The 21,519-nt window shown below is 39.6% G+C and overlaps 1 protein-coding gene across 1 annotated transcript in view; it reads left to right on the plus strand.

Moving 5' to 3' along the window:
- Nucleotides 1-21,519, plus strand: part of Arhgap15 (Rho GTPase activating protein 15) — a 617,921-nt gene that overhangs the window by 72,710 nt on the left and 523,692 nt on the right. Inside the window, exons 3-4 of the mRNA XM_032903250.1 lie at nt 5,395-5,463; nt 20,920-20,981. Coding sequence (XP_032759141.1) covers nt 5,395-5,463; nt 20,920-20,981 — 131 coding nt within the window. The remainder of the gene's footprint in view (nt 1-5,394; nt 5,464-20,919; nt 20,982-21,519) is intronic.

Consider the following 21,519-nt stretch of genomic DNA (forward strand, 5'->3'; position numbering starts at 1 on the left):
GGAAAAAATGCAGCTTTGATCTAGAATTGTTTAGTTATATAGGTCAATCTGCTATCAATTTTAAGAGAACCCAAATCACAAGACACTTGCATTTAAATTGCTTTTCAATGGGACCTACTACAAATCATCCCCATTTATAGGCCCTGATAACTCAATAGGAAGGTACCATTATTGAGTAAATAGTTTGTCACACAAAGGATGAACCATGACAGAATTTTGTTCTCCTCCAAATGAAAGGTTATCACCAATTCAAACATCCGTTATCACAATTTCACTGTTTAAAGAGGTAGGATAGAGAAATAACAAGAGCTTAAGACAATCATGTCACTTCAAAAGAAACTAAGATGACATTCTTAATAAACAGGCCAAAGACTCAAACTATGCAGCAGAGGGAGTGAGAGAAGACGAAGAACCTCTGGAAAGGCTCAGAGACGTGGGATGTGAGAGGCGACCAGTACGCAAAGGGGATGGTATTAGCTGAAATGCTAATGTAGAAAGACATGGCCCGCCCCAATTAAGGCAGAGGACCACCCGCTCATCTTCAAAAATTTGAACCCAGAATTGACCCTGTCTAAAGGAAATATAGGGACAAAAATGGAGCAGAGACTGAAAGAAAGGCCACCCAGTGGCGAGCCCAACTTGGGATTCATCCCATGTACCCACACCAAATTCTGACGCTATTGTATGCGTAGACAGGAACCTGGTATGTTGACCTCTGACAGGCTCTACCAGTAACTGACTAAGATAAATGCAGATACTTACAGTCAACTATTGAATTGAGGTCAAGACCCAATATGGAAGAGTTAGGGGAAGGACTGAAGGGGCTGAAGAGGATTGCAACCCTAGAGGAAGAATAACAGCGTCAACGAACCCAAATCCCTCAGAGTGCCTAGAGATTAAGCCAAAAACCAAGGAGCATTCATAGGGTGGTTCACGGCGCCAGGCACATATTTAGCAGGGGGCTGCCTGGTGTTGCCTCACTGGGAGACGATGCACTTAATTCCATGGAAACTTGATACCCCAGGGAAGAGGGGTGCTGGTGGGGGAAAGGCAGGGTGGCTGGGCAAATGGAGAAGCACCTTCTCAGGGGGTTGGGTGGGGGAAGGATGGGCTGAAGAACTCTGGGAGGCAGACTGGGAAGGGTGGCAACTTTTGGAATGTAAATAAATCAAACGATTTAATAAAACAAAGAAACAAAAGTGAAGTAAAATCGAATAAAGTAAAAGAAACATTAAAAAAAATAATAAACAGGTCAGAGAAACTGAATTGTCAGGTTTTTATTGGCTCCGAATTTTGGAAATAAATCCATGTCAAAGTTCATGATTATTTCCAAGTAGAATTGTAAAATGAGGCTGAAACCACTTCATAATTCAGAAATATTATTTAAAAAAGCTAACAAAACAAATGTGGCTGTGCCCTCTTCTATATGGTCAGCATATGTATGTTCCCATTAGGCTTAAGACCACATAGAACCGAAAAGAAGCATATGGGATAAGAGTACCTTCTGCAGAGGCAAGCCTCCATAATTCTGTGAGAAAGTAACTTGCTGAAAGAAAGTTGTATTAAGTTAACATCATTTCATTGATAGTCAACTTCTCAAATTCATCAACTATTTAAAAATTATCAGATCAGACTGCGTCAGGTCCTGAAACACGGTATAAATAACTTCAGGAGAGCATAGGTGTGTGAAACAGGGTACGGCTAGTCCAGAAAATGTTGGGAACCAATAGCATGGTCTAAATGAATTACTCCTTTTGCTGTACTCTGAGAAGAAACACTTGGTAACAGAAACAAGTGTGTTTTACTGACCTACTCAGAACTTGTGGAAATGATGTACCAAACATGACGGTTGTCCTGACAACACTAATTGATCATAAGGCTATGTACAGTCTCAAACTGTCATGTATAAGGGCTATCCCAAGACACTTTACCAAATCAGACGATAATTCATTACTCATAAATGTTAATAAAGGACCTTATCTATTATTTGTAACACAGTTTTGGAGTTTTTTTTCCCTCTAAACTTATTTCATGAGAATTTTGGTTGAACACAAGTTTTCATCACATTTATTATTTCAGTTAAGTATGTCATAGAAGGACAGTCTGATGTACCCTAATTTCTCCCTATATCTATATGCAGCAATTAAATCACTACGGATACAGAATTTTCAAAACGCTGACTCTGGGTCAGGCTCATGTGGTTTGGAATTCCATGTTCCTTTGCTCTCCTGGGAAGAACGTTTCACCGAGGATGAATAAAAAAGCTCTCTATTTTCAATACTCTTCATAACATGGTTGAACACAACAGATCAGCAGCTTATTGACTTGAGAATCATCAGGAGTGTTACCTCCCCAAGGAAGTATTAAGATGACTTATAGCAGGTCTGAAACTGACTCTAGTTTCCTTGTTAAATGCATGAAAATTTACAAGCTCGACTCTCTCGAAAGTGTCTACCTTAAAAGCATTTTTTTCTCTGTACACTAAAAAGACTCAATTTTTCAGTTCATCATGACTTTACTTACTGAATATATATATATACATATATATATATATATATATATATATATATATATATATTCCTTAGCAGATGTATACTAAAATCCTGAATAGTACCTGGCAAGTTGGTATTCCACAAATGTTAGCATAAGATATTATCTTTTCATCATTTTGCAATTTAAATTTGGTTTAGCTAAATCTTGGACCCAAGAGAAAATCCGGTGTGTGTTCAGCAATGGTCATTTTGTCTCATTAACATTCATTTCAGATTTTAATCATTAGCTTACTTTATGAGGTTTTCCATATTTACTTAATCTCAACAGTTTTACTATACTAGTAAATGGCTTTGATACGTTAAGTTTCTACTGAACATTAACATTTAAAAAATAATAGAGTTAAATTGTCCCGGCTATTACAAACTTACTACTGTTAACAAATGAGAACAAAGCAGAATTGGAAAGCCTGCCTTCGAGGTACATGTTCTCCAGGTGAGTGACAGGAAGAGGCTGTTTTTCTACAGGAAGCTCTGAAATATTCTCTGAATATAAAACTATTCCCCTCCCATATTTAAAGTTAAATAGCTAATGAACGTGAACTTTCTGAGCCTAGGCAGTTGCCTCCACTTGATGACCCAAGATCCTGAATTTTCATTCCACATACATTAGTTCAATGTTGAGTCCTAACCAACAAATTCCTAACACAGAGAATTTGGAACAAAGTCCGATTGGACAATAGCTTTGAACATTGATGTATTTTCTTTTCTCCTCACATTCCATTAGCTTAATCTAGCCAAATGGCAAGCTCTAACCATCAGATAAGCTAATTATAGCTTCAAGAGTGCAATATCTTCTTTCCTTACCTCTCTTACTGTGTACATATTTTTCAACACTTAGAAACATATCTGTCAACCTAACAAAAAAGACATCTCCAAATCAGTCCTCATCTCCTAGTCGATTCTGACCAACACTGACTGATTAGATTGGCTTACATGATAGGGCCTAGCTACTCCAGCGGTGATGGTCTGTACACTTGACAGGCTGAGGATGCCCCACCAATAAAAAGAACTGCTGATCTCAAACTCATTCCATGAACTCTGATGGCAGCCACAGTGGTCACAGCGGTAGGATATAAATCTATCAAAATGCCTACCAGCAAAAAATCAAGCAGGTAGGCAACAGCAAGGCTTTTTCAGTGGACCTCTTGACTACAGACCAAAGGTCCTGTTCACTGTGTAGAGATTCTTCCACGACCCATTGTTGATCCTTCCTGGAAATGCCTTTAGTGGTTAGGCCAGATGTGCGTCTTTTACTTAATGTCAGATCCAATCACATTGAAAACGAAAATGAATCATCACAACTTCCAACTACATCAAGCTCTATTTCCACAATCTTTGGTGATAAATATTTTTTTTCATGAAGTCACAGTCTCTCTGAAGAGCTAAATGAGTTTGAACTTGAAACTCAAGCTATGTGCTTCACTTTATCTGCCACAATTAACAGATAATGATGAGATCAAAGCCAGTCTACATCTGCTTTCTGGATGTGCTTCCCTGTGCGTTGTGTTCATCCTTCTGTCCAGACACGAGTTGGGCAGTAGAAAGAATTATCTCAAAGTTTGCTTTCATTATAATTTAGTTTTTGTGAAATAAATATTAGGTTACAGAATTGTATAGAGTTTCTAAACTTTAGGCCCAGCTTCTAGTTTCTATGGTAATACAATTACCTCAAAATCTTCACAGACATTGACCTAATTTCTTCAGTCTGTTAAACATACCTTTTTCATATCTAATTAAAGTGCTGAGACTTACTTTATTTCTTCCGTCCCCTTCTTCCTTTTTCTCTCTCATTTCTCTTCCCCTCTATCTTTCATGTAAAATATGAAGTAATCTGACTAATGAAATCCTTTAATCTTTCAAGCACATTAGATCATAAGTTCCTCTTCTCTTCTTTAATGATGGAATTTGCTTATGATGCTTCTTCTAGAGAAAGAACAATAACTTTCACTCTTCTTTGCTCAAAGACCATGTGTCATGCGACTTTTGTGTATTTAATGGCATCTGAACAATAAAGGAAGATGTGGGAATAATACTGCACATATCCAGAGAATTATAGGCTGGCAGCATAAGCAATACATCATGTTTTTGCATGAAATATTTTTCCCAGTTACTGCGTTTTAAGATGCTGAAAGACAAAGATGTAAAATATTTATTCTATTATGCCTTGAGTCTGGTAACAAAAGAGAAATGTTTGTCTGAATAAAGCATAAGGTCTGCTTGTCTCTTCTCCATGATGCTCCAGAATGGCTTGGGAGTTGGTTTAAAGGTGGAGGTCTATCCATGGCTGGGTGAATTGATCCTCTGGAAGTTTCATATTCATGTGATTGGTGGGTGATGTTGGTTACTAGACCCTCACTCGTCTGCCAACCACAAAATGGCAAAGCCTCTGCTTGTGGACACATTGTATGGAATGGTTTTAAGCTTCCTCAGAACACTGAGACTATTGTCCAAGCTAAGAGTTCCATCAGGGATATGCATATGATTTTTGTGTTCTAACTTTTAATGTCGTGTATGGCACTTACATCATATAATTTAGTTAAAGCAGGTGTAAAAGTCTGGTGATGTACAATATTGTGATACGGATCTCATTACATGATAAGGGGAAATTCAAGGTATAGAAGAGTGCTAATTTTGCAGCCAGCCATCTTGGAATATAAATTTTATTCAAATTAATTAACATCTAATACATTATTCATTTTACATATATGTTATTATCATTATTTGATTGCATTTTAATACATTCATTTTCATTTGCATAGCGACTAAATTGTGCTCATTAAAATGATTTTCAAACTCGTAAAGAAAAGCAATGTAATAGTATCAAATGTCAATGTGTTTGCAGATTTCCCGGCACAGAAGGAATCATTCACAGCATGTGCTGAAAGATGTCATTCCACCACTAGAACATCCAGTAAGTGACGAATTCTACTACAGTATTGTACTCTTTGATCTATTACTGCAAAAAGTTGCCTAAACTCAGTGACTTGAAACTGGACACACAATTATCGGATATTGTGGCAGTCCAGAATTTATATTTTATTAGTGCCTAGTTCAGTGACAGTTAATGGTTACAATCAACCTGTCACTCAGAACTAGATCATATCTGGATGGCCGACTGAGGTAGTGACAAGCTCACTAACACAGTTATTGATGGGATTCACTTCTGTAAGAAATTTTGGATGCGAGTATTTGGTATGAAATACTATAAGACTTGTATTTAGGACAAGAAATTCAAATATATGTATCCTGCCCCCATCCAGTTAATTCTGTGTTTACACAAACACCCACTGCTCTATTCCAAGAACTTAAAGGCCTGGAATAGGACCCCTTCCTCCTTCCTGTTTAATTTTCTCTGTGCCAGCCCTTTAAGTCTGTAGAACCTTTCCTTTCCATAAAATGCCATCCATAAAGGATCTGCACTCATGAGCCAATCATTTCCCATCTCCTTCTGCAGTCATGTCGGAGGTTAAAATGCCCATTTTGTGTCTATCAGCCTACAGTATCACTCCTTGACTCAAAACTCTCAATGGCTTCTATTCTCCCAAGGGTATTAGTTAGAAAGCAAACACAAGTTCCAAAGTCTTAAAGATTCAGTTACCTCATTAATACCACCTTGTTCTTCTGGCTTATTCTGCTCCAACCAAACTAGTTCTTCCTTTGAAGTGCTATTTTACTCATTCATCATAAACTTCAATTCATTTGTGACCAATATATTTAAGTAATATTGCTTCATTTACCTGCTATTATTCTTATATCACTTTTAAAATTAAGTCTTGGGTTGATACGATGGCTCATTGGATAAAGACACTTGCTGTCAACACATTCAACCTGGGTTTTACAGTTAGCTTTCCTGTATTAAAAAGAGAACTGACTTCAACAATCTGTCTTCTCAACTCTACCTATGCACCTATGAGCATGTATGCACACCTCTCTCTCTCTCTCTTCTCTCTCTCTCTCTCTCTCTCTCTCTCTCTCTCTCTCACACACACACCATGCTCTCTCTCTTTTTCTCTCTCTCTCTCTCATACACAGAATAAATATAAAATTTTAGATAGACTCTTATTTAATGCCTTTTGACTCCCTTATCTTTACCCTTATTCAATATTCCTCTTAAACAGCACCACCTTTTATTCATTTGTCAGCACAATGGAATGTGGTTACACTAGGGTAGAGGAATTCCTTTCTATGTTCATTATTCGATTTCTGTGGTTCTCATGATTGCAAGAGCATGAAAGAACTCTGTAAGTATCCTTTGAGTATATAGCATAGATAGCAAAGATAATGACTTTGGTTATAAGAAGAGCTACACTTCACTATTTTCATAAATGTTCAAGTGCTAATTAGTCCTTTCTTCTGAGACTTTTCTCACTAAAAAAAGCAAAGTAAAATATACCAAATTCACCCATCATCACTTTCTCCCCGGACTGCTTCCCTCCTCATCAACCAGTTCCATTCACGACAAACATCTCTAGGTTTCACATGCCTTTTCTTTTGATGATTATTTTCTTTACCATCATTCATGTACAACTGTGTGTGTGTGTGTGCATGCATGCACACATGTTAATGTACATACATGTGAGAGTATATGTGCACATATATAGTTGAGCAGTATAACACACTGACATCTCTTCAGCTCCAAGTTAGCCAACCAACCATCTTTTTATCTTTTTTATTGGTTATCTTATTTATTTATATTTCAGATATTATCCCCCTTCCCAGTTTCCCCTCCACCAACCCGCTATCCCCTCCCCTTGCCCCCTGCCTCTATGAGGGTGCTTCCTCATCCACTCCCTCCCGCCTCCCTGTGCTGGGATTCCCCTACATTGGGGCATTGGGCCTCCACAGGACCAAGGGGATCCCCTCCTATTGATGCCAGATAAGGCCACCCTCTGCTACATATGGGGCTGGAGCCATGGATCCCTCCCTGTGTCCTCTTTGGTTGGTGGTTTAGTCCCTGGGAGCTTTGGGGGGAGCTTTGGATGTAAACCCCTTCAGCTCCTTCAGTCCTTCCCCTACCTCCTCCATTGCAGTTCCCATGCTCAGTCTGATGGCTGGCTGTGTGCAGCTACATCTGTGTTGGTCAGGGGACAGCTGTATCAGGCTCGTGTCAGCAAGTTTTTCTTGGCATCAGCAATAGTGTCTGGGTTTGGTGTCTGCAGATGGAATGGGTCCCTAAGTGGGGCAGTCTCTGGGTGGCCTTTCCTTCAGTCTCTGCTCCACCTTTTGTCCCTGTATTTCCTTTTGTCAGGAGCAATTCTGGATTAATATTTTTGAGATGGGTGGGTGGCCCCATTCTTCAACCTGGTGGCTGTGCCTATCCACTGGGTCTGGTCTCTACAGGTTCTATCTCCCCTATACTGGGTATTTTGGCTAATGTCATCCCTGTTGGGTCCCGGGAACCTCTTCAGTCCCTGGCAACTTGGACTTTCTAGTGGCTATCCCCAGTTCCCCATCCCCCACTGCTGCATACCTCTGTTCTAATTCCTGACCCTAACCAGCCATCTTATGAACTAACCTCTCATCAGTAGTCATGTGACCATACATTTCTCTCTGTGACCACACATATCATCATCCTGACTTTGAAAGGCCACCTTTAATACTTCATTATGTCTTTCACACAGATCATACAAGGGCAAACCTGGGCAGTAACCCAAGAACAACCTACTTGAAAGCAGTATTTTCAATATGTCATTTCCCTTATCCAAACAAACTGGCTTCCTTTCACCTATAACATCAAGTTTATAGAGTGCTCTCATGGTCTTGATTTATGCTATATATTATCCACTCCCAAATACACACCCTCGAGCCAGTAATAGAAGTATGATTGAGGCATGCCTTTTAGCCTGAAGGAGCTGGAGTTTTCTCTAGTAATTATGGCGCTTTCGTCCTATCACATGTCCAAATATTGCTATGCTGGCCACTCTTATTTCATGGGTAATAGACTTGTTCTATGGTTGCACTGTAAATGCCTATAAGTGAGGGGTTGTGACTTGTGCTCCCTGTGTTATGTCCTGCTTCCCCTTATATTGCTGTTGACATTGTCGTTTGTTCTGGGAAGGCATGCTTGCCAATTGATATAACACAGGCATTAAGGGTTTATAAAAATGTTAGCTGAAAATAGTGATAAACTTATACTTGTTATTCAAATGAAGCTCAGTGTTTTCAGTTTTGAAATTAGATGTGCTTATTGTTTGTTTTCAAGATTATTAGTGTGTGTGTGTGTGTGTGTGTGTGTTGTTTTTTATCAAGACAGAGTTTCTCTGCAAAGCCTTAGCAGTGCTGGAACCCTCAAATTCAAAGAGCTCCACCTGCCTCAGCCACCCAAGGGCTAGGATTAAGGGCATAGGCCATCCCCACCTGTCAAGACTATCGCATCTTAATTTTATGGTTTTAAGGGAACTGTTCCTATGATTTCACAAATTTGAATTAGTTTGCCCTTGTGTAGTCTGCTTTCCAAGACCAACTTGGACTTGTCTCTTTTCCAGATAAATAGCGCTATAATTGTTCTTTACTGAGTTCTAACTTATATTAAAAGAAGGTTATGCACAACTTACTATTTCACGATTAGGACTTAATCTAGAGTTTGGCACATTGTAACACCACAATGGATATGAAAATAAATATATAAATAATTATTCACGTCTACATACATAATATATACATGTACATATATGCACACATACACATACACAAATGTCCATGAAATTTGAGTAATATGGTTGGTTCAGTAATATGTTAAAGCATGACAAATTTTAACATACAATATAGTTATGAATTATGGAAGTTAAGAATTTTAATTATGATTATTTTCAAATTTAATTAATAACTATCACCTAATTTTCAACCTTATAGCTATGACTCCATATCAAGTACAACCTAGCTTAGATAACCATTAGGATACAACCTGCGCTTACATAAACCATTAGGATAGTTTGAGATTGTCTTCTTAATTCATCTTCCTGATATTAAACTTATATTTTTATCAACTAACATGTTGAGCAGCCTTACCTTTTGCAGTTTCAATTTAAAAAGGAAGAAGAAACTGTGGTGCTTTGGAAAGTGACATTAGAAAGAAATAATAAAGCAAAGCAAAACATTCAATATTTTTAAGTAAAGTTCTAGTTTGTCGTCTCTCTAAAGAGCTTATTCCCCCCATCTCCACATACACATAGGTACACATAGCCACTACTTCCACCAACTTTTATAATTATCATCTATTTGCTTCCTGGTACTGATGTGGGCTCCCCTGCATCCTGTCTCTGAGCGTACACTTAACTTTGTCTTCTGAGCACAAGAAACATCCAACATTTCCTCTATGACGTCTTTCGGATTCTTACTTTTATTTTAAAGGCAAACTTGCTATCAGTTATGTAAACTCCCATCTGGAGAGTAGACTGTCATGAAATGAAATGTAACAATGAAAGAACCACGAAGTCTTTCACAAAGCAAATCTATACATTTTAAACTATCTATTACCACTTATGAAGACATGCTCTAGAAGACACAAAGTTTGCTTTAAATCTGATTAACTTGAACTCTTCCTCTACCTGCAGAGTTTTTCCTACAACTTGGGCTTGTTTCCTCACAACAAATCAGGCCTTTGTAGATAAACTTAAGTCATAAGTGTTACCTTTTCAAGCACGCTATCATTCTGTGGATTAATTAATACTTGCGAGGGCTTTGAAGAGGAAACATATTATGAAGATATCTCCTGGTCGCCCAATCTCCTCCATGCCTCCGCACGGCGGCCCAGTCATCCACAGTGTTCTGTTGTCAGCATCTATAGGACACTCTGTCATGTCTGAAACAATGTACCAAAAATAATTCGGAGCAATTATCTAAATTCCTTGAGTCGATATTATTATTTAGGTTTATATTTTAACATGAATTCTCATGTGTATTTATTTTCAAAACATTGGCTGTGATGTAAAAATCTCACTTCTTTTACCTCCTATTCAAAGAATCCTCTTAAATATTTTTAAGAATTGTGAGACTGCACTTTTGGTTACAGCTTTTCAAATGATCCATTAGGTCCTCCCCATTTTGGAGTAAAATGTTATACTTTATAAAATGAAAACGGTCATTGCTGATGCCCAGTAAGTGCATGTTTCCTTTGGGGAACCATGCACTACTTTTTTTACAGTTCCCTTATAATAACGCTGATTGTGATCAACATGGGTAATTAAAAGAACAACACGTGTATTTTGACAGTTACTTTCGAAACATGCCTAATTGGAGTCTAAAAGTGCTCACAGTGGCCACAGTTCAAAAAGAAATACAGCATTAATGCCACACAGATGCATTATCACAGGGCTTCAGTGAAAGAAGCTCGAATCAGAGCGGAGAACTCTGATTGCTTAAGGCGGCTATGAGGCAGTGGCTTTAAACATGAAACACCCCAACACAAACCTCTAATATACTCTGCATTTGTTTCTTGATCTTCTATTAATATATCCCACATTAATACTGTGCATGAGACCCAATTAGTTCCAAGGCACTTTCCCCCTAACCAAAGATTCAAGAAAAATCACCCTGATTATAGCATGTTAAATCTTTATCTTCTTTATTTTTATTGAAACATCGTAGGGCATGTCTATGGATAACCTTGCAGAAGTCAAAAGCCCGCTGTGGGTTTTTGGGAATCATCTGCTTCCTCCTGAGCAGGGAGGATTTTGAGGGCAGAGCTCAGGAAGTTGTCCTGGCTCAGAGCAAATCAGTCATTTGCAGATAAACTTAAGTTACAGGTGTTACCTTTTCAAGAACGATAACATTCTGTGAAGTAATTAATACTTGCGGGGGCTTTGAAGATGAAATGTATTACGAAGATATTATACTTTCTTATTTTAAGGAAAAAAGAGTAGTCACTTTGTGGGACTAATTCTATTGACTAGCTAAGGTTTCTTTAAGTTGGAAAAGACAAACAAAAACCTCTTTAATCTTTCAAAATGTCATTTTGCTAAGTTAGAGTTATGTTTGCCAAATATATCATCTCAATAATTAAGATAATAATAATGTATATAGTTGAATCATTTTATTATAAAAACCATTTCAAATTAAGTATTTCATTTCCTCGAGCAGGAGACTGCTTACTCATTCATGTATTTGTCTAGGCCACAGCCATTTAGGAAGAGGGTTAGGCTATGGGAATCTAAAGAGAGATTAAACAAGTCATGGTCTTTCTTGGAGAAAGATCTATGGATAAGCAGACGCATCAAGGACCAGAGAAAGGCTTTGTTCTACACTAATGTCTGTGGGAGAGGAAAGACCTATCTTAGAGTCATGGGTCATCATACAAGTACTCTTTGAAAGTGTCATTTAAAATCAGATTTGCACCATAAGAAGAGCCGTGGAAGCCAGGTATGAAAATAGGAAGAAAAAAATATTCAAGAAAAGACAGCACATTCAGGTTATAGGTGAACAGATTTATTTCAATTGTATTTGAAAAATTTCAAGAATGCAGGATGAGGTAGGCATGGTGGTACATGCCTATAATACAAACACTTGGGAGGCAGAAACAGGAAGTCTGCAAGTTCAAGGCCAGCCTTGAGTACATAGATGTATCCAGACCAGCAGCCAACCAGGATTACATATCCAGTGTATGAAAAACAAACAAACAAACAAACAAAAAATCCATACTGAGTAGAATATGATGGTCAAGGAAGGAGGGCCATGGTGCATGAGCAGAGGGAGCACTACCTCAAGGGAAGCTGCTTCAGGTGAGGAGACGAATTGTAGAAGCCCTGGAACCAGAGTGCAGTTAAGCTTTGTCCCCCAGCCAAGTCCCCCACTGATAATTCATCTAATTGTAACGTAGAGCAAACCACGCACATGAACAACAACAAAGACGCTTAGAATTGAGCGACTCTCTTTCCACAGAGTAGAATTAGGTTACGACACAAACGAATTGTAATCGTAAGAGGCTAGGACAGTAAGGAGAAGGAAGACCATGCTCTGCAAACTTCATTGATGGTCAAAAAACAAGCAGCAGTGAAAGCAAAGGCCGTGAAACAGAAATTCCCGAGGGAACATATTGAATGTTGAATTCTAAGAAAAGCCTTCGGAAGACCGAAGAAAGTTTTCCAGCTACAGAGAGACCCTTCCTAAACCCATCTCCTAAGCAGAAACTGGATTTCTTGGTGGTGAATGAGTGAGACATGCTGGCTCAGCACAAAAGGCTCCGAATGAAAGTTCACGGGAGCCCTTAAACACGAAAGGCTCTAATGTCATTTTCAAAATGATCTTTTGATGAGTTAGTGAGAAAGAAAGCAACAACACGTGGATAGCGTTTCCCTTGAAATACACAGTGGTTTAATAAGGGGTGCGGTGCCAGGAGCTTGGACAAACATAGCATGGGCTTCACCAAACCCAGTGTTTAGAAAAGAGTTGAGGAACCCTAGAGTGAGACATGATCCCACACACCCCTAAGACAAGGAGGAGAGGGTGTGCGCATGAAGGCACACTCCACATGGGAATTAAAGAGTGCAAGGGATCTGTGACAGGAAGAATCACCAAAGCCAGACCATGAAGCCAGATCAGTCTCTCAAGAGTTTTGGCGGTTTGTTTTCTTTCTTTCTTTCTTTCTTTCTTTCTTTCTTTCTTTCTTTCTTTCTTTCTTTCTTTCTTTCTTTCTTTCTTTCTTTTAATTTTATTAGATATATTTCTTTACTTACATTTCAAACATTAGTCCCCTTCCCGGTTTCCTGTCCACAAGCCCCCATTCCCTTCCCTCCCCCTCCCCGATACGGGTGTTCCCCCCATCCATCCCCCTTACTGCCCCTCCATATTCCCTTGCACTGGGGGGTCCAACCTTGCCAGGACCAAGAGCTTCCCCTTCCACTGGTGCTCTTACTAGGCTATTCTCTGCTACATATGCAGTTGGAGCCCTGGGTCAGTCCATGTATAGTCTTTCGGTAGTGGTTTAGTCCCTGGAAGCTCTGGTTGGTTGGCATTGTTGTTCTTATGGGGTTGCAAGCTTTTAACACTTCCTCTAATTCCTCCCAAGGGGGTCCTGTTCTCAGTTCAGTGGTCTGCTGCTAGCATTGACCTCTATATTGGACATGCTCTGGATGTGTCTCTCAGGAATGATCTATATCCAGTCCCTTTCAGCATGCACTTTTTAGCTTCATCAATTTTATCTAGTTTTGGTGGCTGTATATATATATGGGCCACATGTGGGTCAGGCTCTGAATGGCCATTCCTTGAGTCGCTGCTCTAAACTTTGTTTCCATATTCCCTCCTATGGATTTTCCCCCCTTTTTAAGAAGGAGTGGGAGCATCTGCATTTTGGTCATCCTTCTTCTTGAGCTTCCTGTGGTCTGTGGATTGTATCTTGGGTAAATCCAGTTTTTTGGCTAATATCCACTTATCAATGAGTGCATTACCAAGTGTGTTTTTCTGTGATTGAGTAACCTCACCCAGGATGATATTTTCTAGTTCATTCCATTTGCCTATGAATTTCATGTAATCATTGTTTTTGATAGCTGAGTAGTATTCCGTTGTGTAGATGTACCACATTTTCTGTATCCATTCCTCTGTTGAAGGACATCTGGGTTCTTTCCAGCTTTGGCTATTATAAATGAGGCTGCTAAGAACATAGTGGAGCATGTGTCTTTGTTATATGTTGGAGCATCTTTTGGGTATATGCTCAAGAGAGGTATAGCTGGGTTCTCAGGTAGTTCAATGTCCAATTTTCTGAGGAACCTCCAGACTGATTTCCAGAGTGGTTGTACCAGTTTGCAATCCCATCAACAATGGAGGATTTTTCCTCTTTCTCCCCATCCTCGCCAGCATCTGCTGTCAAATGAGGCTTTATCTTAGCCATTCTGGCTGGTGTGAGGTCGAATCTCAGGGTTGTTTTGATTTGCATTTCCCTGTTGACTAAGGATGTTGAACATTGCTTTAGGTACCTTTTGGCCATTCGATAATCCTCAGCTGAGAATGTTTTGTTTAGCTCTGTACCCCACTTTTTAATAGGATTATTTGGCTCTCTGGAGTCTAACTTCTTGAGTTCTTTGTGTATTTTGGATATAAGCCCTCTATCAGATATAAGATTGGTAAAGATCTTTTCCCAATCTGTTGGTTGCCGTTTGTTTTCATTTTGGTTCTTTGGGTGCTTGTCTCTTGTTTCCTTGGTTTTGTTTCTTTGAGGCAAGCTCCCACAATGATGTAGCCCTGGCTTACCTGAAACTCACAAGGTAAGTTTAGTAGTTTAGGTAGACAAGCTTAGCCTTGAACTGGTAGGTTGCCCTTCCTGCCTCTTTCTGCAAGTGCTGAGGTTATGGTCATTAGCCACCATGCCACACTTCAGGAACTCTTTCAAGAATGCATAGCTGGTCTGTGGGATGTTCAAGTATGTAATGCACAGGACTTCTGCTCAACTCTTCTTTATGTGATCCTTGCATTCAGCTAGAGAATTTAAATGTATGTACATAGTATATCTTACTAATTTACACAGTGAGCACATTGTATCTGAAAACATCATCCTTCAGAGAAACTCTCATGGATCCCTTCATATCATGTGTTTCTCTCTCCCCCTCCTCTCTCTCTCTCTCTCTCTCTCTCTCTCTCTCTCTCTCTCTCTCTCTCTCATCTATAATTCACCATTCACCAAATTCAATTATTGCTGCCCTCATGTATAGGTGTATGGCTAGTGGAACATGGTCAATGTACCATAGATTACACTCCTCCTGCCCTTAACAACAATCAATTGTCAATTGCTTTCCCCATAGGGGTAGGAGCTCTTGTGCCCATCCTCCTTCTGTGCTGTAATGTTGCCTGGTTTGTTCTTGTGTAGGTCTCATGTAGGCAACCACAGCTCTGATAAGTTCATAGGTGCAATGATTCTATAATATTCAGAAGATACTGTCTCACCTGATTCCTTGACAGTCTTTGGACTCCTCCTACACAACATTCCCTGAGTGTTGTTGGAAAAGATTGAGAAAGACGTCCCATTTTTGACTAAGCATGCCATGGAACTGTTTCTCTGCAGTTTGCTCCGCCGTTGACCTTTGTGCTAACTTCTCTCCTCTGCACAAAGACACTTCTCTGCTGAAAAAGTAGAGCTTCACTTATCTCCACATGTGAAAAAATATGTATTCAGAAGGCATTTCCCTATTTAACAAAATACTAATGATAGGTTTACCATAGGTCATATAAGTTCCTGTGGTGTTTTGTATGAGAATGGCTTCATAGGGTGAGATATTTGAACATTTGGCTTTAGTTGATGGCACTGTTTGGGGAGATGGTCCAACCTTGGAGACAGGTGTTGTGTTTGTTCTTTCTGCTTGTGTTTGTTATTGAAGATTTTTTACTTTCCATTGTAGCCACCTGTTGCCACGCCTCCATACTGTTATTGCCTCTACTTCTAGAATCATTAGCCAAACTCTTTTTTCCATAAATTGCCTTGGTCATAGTATTTTATCACAGGAACAAAGAAGGTTCTTGACCAAGTTTGTAGAAGAGATATGAGCTTACTCCTATGGAGCGAACTGTAAATCCAATCAGAGAAACAAAACCAAAAACAATACAGGAAAATAGGTGGAAATGTTGTAAAAGCTAGAAATAATGGGTAGCTTTAAGGAAGCAGGGTTTTCCAGATAATACAGGTCTGATGCACGTACACACTCACAAAAACTCTGACACAAGTTCACACATGTAAGATCTGCACAAGTTAAAGCCATTAAAATCTCAACCCAGAGGCAGAGCAGTGGGCACAATATTAACCAAAGGAACTATTTGCACTTGATAACTGTCCAGAAAGGGAAAGTCAGTTTCTGTCCATGAAGTGACTGTGTGATATCAGCCACACTCCATGACAGGCTTCATGATGAAGTGTAGGTGTCCAGCACAAAACATGTCTTAACGTTTTTGCTTACTCTTGGTGTGTGTGTGTGTGTGTGTGTGTGTGTGTGATATTTGTGTGTGTGTGTGATATTTGTGTGTGTGTTTGTGAATGTGAGTATATGTCTCTTAGCTTGCTTGCAGTTAATGATTTAAAAACACAAAAACATCGACAATAACAACTATAAAAAATCAAACAATAACAAACATTTAAAAATCATTAATAACAAAACAAACAAACAAAAACCTGAGAAAATATCTCAGGGAACACTTCATTTATGTCACATTTACAAAGGGCCAAGTGTGAGATTGCAGGCCCTCAGAGGCAGCAAGAATATGTAGTAGAGGCATTATTCATTTCATAGAGGTCAAGAAGAATCAGAGCAGGAACAAGTAAAAGAGAGTCTCCAAGAACTTCTCCACCCCCTCTTCCACTATTCTTCCTGTCCCCTATTCTCTCCCACCCTGTCCTTTGTCTTTTCTTGCTCCCTGCTATTGCCCTACTTCCTTAAGCCAGGCAGTGCCTTTCACTGTCCCAGCACTTCCCAATAGTGTATTAAAATCTGAATTAATGCTTTAATGGCATAAAAATGCCTGCAGAGTCACGCCCAGAGGTGTGCTTGAGTATGCTCACACTCATTCCTCAATCCAACTCAAGTTAACCACCAGGATTAGCATCCTGAGGTAAATTGAGAACAATGTCAATAGAAAGAAAGCACATACAGAAGAAAGGACAAAAATGTCTCTTTCTGGGTATAGGAGAAAAGTGAAAGGCAATTACTGAAGGGAAGAGGAACATTGGGGTGTATAAAAATGATATGAGAAGACGTGTCTTCATTTGACGTGTCTTAATAGAAGTCAACGAACAGGAATACCAGCAAAGCACTGTGAGCTATGAAAACCTTAGCACTTACTTTCCCATGAAATAGGAATGCCAGGTCTGTTTGAAAACCTCAGTGGTTCGGGGTTGTGGTTATAGTAACCTCCCTTAGAAGATGGGTCAGCCGTACACATGATTAACAGAGTGAGTCCTCTTTCAGAAGGACAATCCGAGTTTCACATGGAGGCTTGTCTCAGATTTATTTGATAAATCCTAACTGCCAATAACATTAGCGTTTATAGAGACACATGGTACTTCCTTGAAAAGTACAAAGGGGGAGGGGCATATTCTGACTCCCACTACTTAAGTCACTGACTTTATCAGATGACCTACAAAGCTAAATATGGCTTCAGTGGTTGTCTACAAGAACAGATGAAGAACCAAGGAAGAGAGAATAAAAATTTCAACACGTCAGCGGAGCAAATATTATAAAGCGAAAGAGCTATGCGGCCGAAAGCCAAATTGTCAACAAAATTGGGTGAATGTTTCAATCAAGTTTATTTCGTTTTATTTTAGCAAAACTGTCCAGTGGACCCCTATAGATCTATGAAACCTATTGTAGGCATCGTATCTGCTAACATGAGACATTCACATTGAAAAAAAAATAAGCTGCAACGTCTGTATGAGAGATGATAGGTTCATGTTTGTTACACTTGGGACCATTAGTCAAAAGTTTTCTTCTCTTCGGCCTGTCTGTGTGTCCAACCTTGGTTTATAAACAGGTACTGTCTCGAAATCCCAGTGCCATTCGTTCTCCTTAGCTGCGTCTCAGCGCACAGGATGCTGCGGAAGCACTTCCTCAGTGCTGGCAGACTGGCTGGCATCCAGCCTGGACAAACTGCTGATCTTTCCTGCCACACAACGTTAAATAGGGATTCTAGCCGACATTGAAGAAATAGCTCCCAAAGCCACATTTAGCATCCGAAGGCTGGGTGATATTTCTTTATACATGGTTCGGTTGCTTCTATTCCTTTAATGAATTTCAGTTTGGCCTACAATCTGCCATGAGAGGAATCTAAACTTAAATTGAAAGCATATATATATATATATATATATATATGTGTGTGTGTGTGTGTGTGTGTGTGTGTGTGTGTGTGTGTAAATGACTGAAGACTAGACAACCTGATGTTCGAACTATAAACTGACATTTACAGATCATTGTTCTTTCAGACCATGGGACTAAGAACACAATGAACAAGGTACCACATATAAACGCAGATGTCCAATACATAGCAATCTTCTGTTTACATGGACACCTCCTTCCACCCAGCCTAAGCCTCTCAGAATGGCTGCTTCCCTGCGGTGTAGAACGCTGGGAAAGTCAGGGGTGTGCTAGCAATCCCTTAAATATTCCCATCATTAAGCTTACCTTTGGGATGCCTTTCTGGTCAGTGTGGCATCTGAATGTAGCTTGTTTAGACTGTTTAGTGCAAGCGTTGAATCAGTTCCCTACAAAGAAGGGATGTCTTGATGTGGGCCCCGAGGGGTTAAGCTGGAGTAAGACCAGACCTGTCTTGTTAATCTTTCAACTCTTGTGCATGCATAGTGGCTGGTATTTGAGAGGATGGAGTGCGATTAATTGAAAATGTGCTGAGGGAATGTAAGTGTGCATCAATAATGAAAGAGAAACAAGGTGGAGAGAGGAACAACAGATCCCAGAAGTAGGCCCGTGTATGAGATAGAGAGAGAGAGGGAGAGGGGGGGGGGGGGGGGAGGGGGGGGTTGAGAGAGAGAGAGAGAGAGAGAGAGAGAGAGAGAGAGAGAGAGTTAAGACATGGGTGTAAAGCCCAAGCACACTCGTGTCACACATTTAGACTGTAAGCATGTATGCACACCACAGGCTTAGATCAATGCAACTGTTTTCGGTGGTACTAAGAGAATTAAAAGCAGAAAAGACTGCAACATTACAGTTTCTGGGGCTTCTATGGCCCAGAAAGCATGTTGGAATTTAGAGGGTAACAAAATTCTCTGGTACCCAAGAGAGGGACAGTATACACAGATTAAGGAGGTGGGCACAGCACACAGAGAGATGTAACTAAGCATAACAATGTGTAATGACACAATGCACACCATAGTTCTAAAGGTCAGCTTCAAAGGGGAGACTTGTGGCAAACATACTGAAGGAAGAAACATCTTCTAAACCTATGTGAAAAAAATATTTTGCCACCATCCATTGTCCTTCTCCTGATAATTTCCTACAGTTAATTTATTACAAATTCACTTAGAAAATGTAATGTGAAAGATAAGTACTTTCTGATGCATTAGGAATAGAACAATATAGGAGCCAAGGAAAGATCACATCGGCATCTTCTGTAGCAGAGCAAATCTTACAAGGGCAACTCTTTACATGGAACCATGTTAGTCTCTGGGACAACTCACTACTCCATAGTGTCTTTTCCTCTTACCCAAGAAGAGTTTTGACTTTTACAACTTTCTGTAAAAAGTTTAAATATCATTCGCTTATCCATTCATGTGTGTATTTGTTCATACAATCCAATACGGTGACTCTGGGTTCCCACAGCACGTGAAAGGGACAATCCTTTGTCTTCAGTGGGCTTAGAGCATAGGTGTAGTAAACAATCCAAGCCATTACGTTATCTGAGGGTGAGCAGAGTGATAAGGAGACAATGAAGTGGAAATTGGGAGTGGGGAGCCTCAAAGACAATCCAACGAACAACAGAAAGAACATCGGACAAAAGCCATATGGCTTGAATTTAAAAGAGGTTAAAATTGTGTTTCCCATATATAGGGCTTTTCAAGATGAAGACATAATGGATGGAATATTATGCCCAGAGATTTTGACCACACTGGTGGCACTGGGGAAATATGTCCCTCAGCTGTTAGACATGGATGGAACATGAGGAAAGTGTGCTACTCCTGTAAGGTAGCACAGGCCAAGAACTGGAATAGGGTGACCAGGAAGTCAGGAGGGCACAAATAGACCAGCATTAAACTGAAACCACCATATTGACTTCGCTGGGAATCAACATACTAAGATCTGCATTTGTATGTATTTTGGTTGGGACTTATTGAACACCTCTGTTGTGTTATAGTAAATCGTTCCAAACCCTTTAGGGAGTGTGCAAGTCTGTGAGGATGAAAGCCGACAGTACAATCCGGCAAAGCAAAGAAGTTATACAGCTCAGTCGGCAACCAGAGAATGGCTACTTTGTCTCTGGCTAACGGGGCAAAATGCACAAAATGTTACCATTGCAATGTCTTCCCATGATTCATCAGGCTCGCTTCTTGTTCCGTTTCCTTTTTCCTGATCTCAGCAGGTGTATGGGGAGGTGCAAAGGAAGAGCTTTCCTGGTAGGATTTCGGAAAGGTTTGCATTTCTCTTTGTTTTATCCTTGAAGTCAATATTTTAAGGAAGTGACTCCCAGAAACGTAAAGGGTAGAAAATGGTGCTGTATCACTATCAAACGATCCATTCATATACATCCTTACAATCTATCGTTTGATATGTAAAGCTTGTAAAGACTTAGATCTCGTATGCGCTTCCCATAAGTCTTGTATGCATTATTAATGAAGCTCTGTGACTGGAAGCTTCCATCATTGGGATGACTTGCTTAGAAAGCTTGGGTTCATTCATACTGAAATGCATAAGAGTTTGTCACCGTTTTAACATACACGTTTTTCTTGCAGATGGTCGAAAAAGAAGGGTATCTTCAAAAAGCCAAAATTGCAGATGGAGGAAAGAAACTAAGGTAATGAAAGTTCTTCAACTCTCTGTTACATAACTACACAGTCTCCCACTTCCTCAGCTTGTGTCAGTGCTTTTGTCTGAGAAGCAAGGCCATCCAGACCTAACTAGAACAGTCCCTTCTGTTACCATTGTTGACACCCTTATTGGTAAAATAATTATACTTCTCAAAGAAAGACATTGCATTCTATAGCGTTGCCCAGAATGTAAAAGTGGCTGACGTCTCGTCTTCTTAGGACTAGAAATCTTTAAAACATAAAAAGGGAAACATGATTTCTGGATTAACAGATTGAGTTGTTGAATGAATTCATTTGCAGCATGGAAAGATCTCTATGCAATAGCCTGGGAAGCTTTTTTTTTTTTTTTTTTTTTTTTTTTAGGGATGGAAGATTTGAACCATATTTGTAGTTCAAAATAAAATCATTTAGAAAAAAAGAAAAGAAAAAGAAAATCATGAACAGAGTACGGTGAGGGAAATTTTAAGATGATAAAAAAAAAGAAAAACCCTCCCTAGGGTGAGGGGCAGGAACAACAGAGATGTT

This window comes from Rattus rattus, chromosome 5, assembly GCF_011064425.1.
Source record: "Rattus rattus isolate New Zealand chromosome 5, Rrattus_CSIRO_v1, whole genome shotgun sequence".
Taxonomy (NCBI): Eukaryota; Metazoa; Chordata; class Mammalia; order Rodentia; family Muridae; genus Rattus; species Rattus rattus.